Source organism: Equus quagga, unplaced genomic scaffold (assembly GCF_021613505.1).
Source record: "Equus quagga isolate Etosha38 unplaced genomic scaffold, UCLA_HA_Equagga_1.0 204777_RagTag, whole genome shotgun sequence".
Taxonomy (NCBI): domain Eukaryota; kingdom Metazoa; phylum Chordata; class Mammalia; order Perissodactyla; family Equidae; genus Equus; species Equus quagga.
In genome coordinates, this window is record NW_025798737.1 from 1 (window position 1) to 3,177 (window position 3,177).

The 3,177-nt window shown below is 41.9% G+C and overlaps 1 protein-coding gene across 1 annotated transcript; it reads right to left on the reverse strand.

The window, feature by feature from the left end:
• Positions 1-160: 160 nt before the first annotated feature.
• On the reverse strand, positions 161-1,066 carry LOC124233551 (olfactory receptor 4S1-like). Its single transcript, XM_046650694.1, has one exon. It carries the CDS (start codon positions 1,064-1,066, stop codon positions 161-163), a length of 906 nt encoding a protein of 301 aa, XP_046506650.1.
• Positions 1,067-3,177: the final 2,111 nt, after the last annotated feature.

Genomic DNA, 3,177 nt, shown 5'->3' on the forward strand with positions numbered 1-3,177 from the left:
AGCTAGGAGGAGAGTTGTCATTACAAGCTTCCAACTGGAGCTCCAAAGCTTACGTTAGATTCTACAAGATCAGAGTCTCCCAAGTTCCAGGCTGGATGAGGTTTCCTGTAGTGTCACTTCTTCCCTGAGGCCCCCTTGGGGGGGCTTTGTGGCATTTTCCTCATGGCAACAGTTTCCTCATGGCATTTTTCACCTCACTGTTCCTCAACGTGTAGATCAGAGGGTTCAGCAAAGGTGGCATGACAATGTTAAAGAGGATCACAAGTTTGTCAGCAGGCAGGGTGGTAGAGGGACGAATGTACATGAACATGGGGGGCACAAGGACCAAAAGGACAGTGACAACGTGTGAACCACATGTGGACAGAGCCTTTTGCCGGCCCTCAGATGACTGGCTTCTCAGGTTCAGTAAGATGACTATGTAGGAGATGATAAGGATGATGAAGGACACTAAAGAGATCATGCCACTGTTGGCCACCACAATGAGCCCCACCACATAGGTGTCTGCACAGGCCAGCTTCAGAAGGGGATGAACATAGCAGAAGAAGTTGTCAATCTCATTGGGCCCACAAAAGGGCAGCTGGACTGTAAGGAGAGTCTGCAGGATGGAATGCAGAAAGCCAGCCACCCAGGAGGCCCCGGCCAGCAGGCCACACTTCTGCCAATTCATGATGGCTGTGTCGTGCAGGGGCCTACAGAAGGCCATGTAGCGATCATAGGCCATGGCTGTAAGGAGGAAAATTTCAGTGCCACCAAAGAAGTGGGTAGAAAATAGCTGGGTCATGCAGCCATTGAAGGAGATTGTCTTGTGCTCCATGAAAGTGTCAACAATCATCTTGGGTGTGGTAGCGGAAGGATAGCACATATCAGTAAAAGACAGGTGGCTGAGGAAGAAATACATGGGAGCATTCAGGGTCTTGCTAGCATTGATGGTGATGATGACCAGAAGGTTCCCCAGGATGGTGAGGACATGGAATAGGGAGAAGACCACAAAGCACACATGCTGCATCTCCCTCCTCTGGAAAGGGCCAGATAACACAAATTCAGTCACATTGTTCTTGGTGTCCATGGATTCTCTGCCCCAAGCACCGACAAAGAGGTTACTTCTACAGGGACACAAATTACATGGTATAAGAAAGTTTCCCAAAACTAGGGAGTCAGAAAGCTCTATTCAGGTCTAGTAATGATTCTAATATTCTGTTTCAATAAGGGGACTGAGGTTTCCCACATTGCTGTAAGATTAAAAGTTCTATTAAATTCAGCAAAGATTGTTGAGCCCCATAAATGCCAACAAAGATTGTCACTGACTCTTAAGTGCCTAGGACCATATCAAATATCTTTTCCAGTATGGCTGTTTCCAGGATAAAATAGGGTTATCTTTTAGGAGGGAGGATAATTAGGTTGACATTAGGAAGCTGGGCTTCACAACTTTTCTGGTGCATCAATCAATAAGCTTGGGAAACTACAGTAAGCTCTGTGAGTACATTAGCAACAAAAGGAGGATTATTGCTGGTTATTAATGATTCATTGTCAAGGGTAGGTTGGTAGAGAGTGGAGACAAAGGAAGTTAAATCCTGCAGGACTGTGTACAACCTTTTCATTATTGTGGTTGAAAAACATCATGGCAAATGACACTGGGTAATGGCAGAACAGTAAAGAGGATTCTCTACCATATAATGTAAGGACTTAGACAAGCTCCAGTGTCTGCATCTCCAGGAGACTTAGGATCCTAGTAAATGGTTTGCAGAAGTCAAAGAAGAAGAATAGAAATGCCTGGGGCATAGACTTACTGAGGTTGGCACAAAGGGTTTCCACTCAGAGGAGCCAAATTAAGGTGTGATTGAAAGTTAGGAGAGCAATAACCAATGTCAATGCCTGAGGCAGGCACAAATAAATAATTGTCATTTCCTGGGACATTCTGCCCAGGCTTATGAAGTTTCCCCACTTCCCAGAAATTTCCTAGTAGGGAATATATGTATTTTACAGCAAAATTATTTTTCTACTCTCTTCTAAAATTCTGAAAATGGTTTGATCAGATGGTTGTGTTTACCTACAGGATAGAGAGGGGAAAGAGCTTCAGAAATAGCCAGCTAGTTTCCACGACTGGAGGAGAATGCTATAACCCAAAATAATATGATCGTTGAGTACACCCCCCCCAAAAAAAACTTTGGTAGCAGATAAATAACCTAAGCATTTTGTTCATGAGAAAGAAATTCTACCATATTTTGTCTTTGTTCAGAATTACAGTAAATGTAACACATGCACATTGTTTCTATCTAGTTGTTACACTCCAAAAATAATCAATAAGGGCTTTCTGATGTAAGATCAAAGGCCCGCCTAAGATTGCACAGTTGGTGTCTGGGCTGTCATGTGAAAACTGCTCTAGGAGGCAGCATCCCAGTCAGCAAGACCCCAGGTGCTGGACTCAGATTTTGTGGGACTCTCCACTCTCCAGCTGAATGATGTTGGGCAACTTACTTGACCTCTCAGAAACTCAGTTTCTTCATATTCAGAGGGAGCTAATAATTCAATCACCTAGGATTGCCATTGTGAGATAATATAAAAGTATGTAGCACAGTGGCTGGCACTTAAAAGGTGCTCAATAAAGATTGAGCATAATTAGATCTCAATGGTTGTATGTTGGACTCAGATGGGAGATTGGTTTATAAGGGCAATGCCATAGGATTTACTTCCAAAGTTATTTTTCATTTCTATTCATTTAAAAACATTTTTATTAAATTTCAAGTACAAAGAACCATAAATCTTGGAATACCTAATGGGAAAGATGGTCAGCCACCTGCACATAAAGTCAATCTCTCTAAGGATAAAGAGGGAACAACACGGTGCAGTGATCCAAGTCAAGGTTTATTCTCCCTTCCCTTCCATTCATGAGATTCTATTCTGACCCAGACTTTCCAGAGAAATTCACTATCATCATCATCATCATTTGTATTTTACTGTTATGCTTTGTAGTATAAAATAATACACACCTTATATTATTTAATCCTCAAAACATTCCTATTATGTATTTACTGTTCTTACTCCCATTTTACAAATAAGGGAAATGAGGCTCAGAAAGATTAAGCAATTTGCCCAAGTTCGTACATAATCATTAGAGATAATTTGGAAAGTAGAAAAATACAATGAGAAATTAGGAATCATTCATATTATGGTGTATTT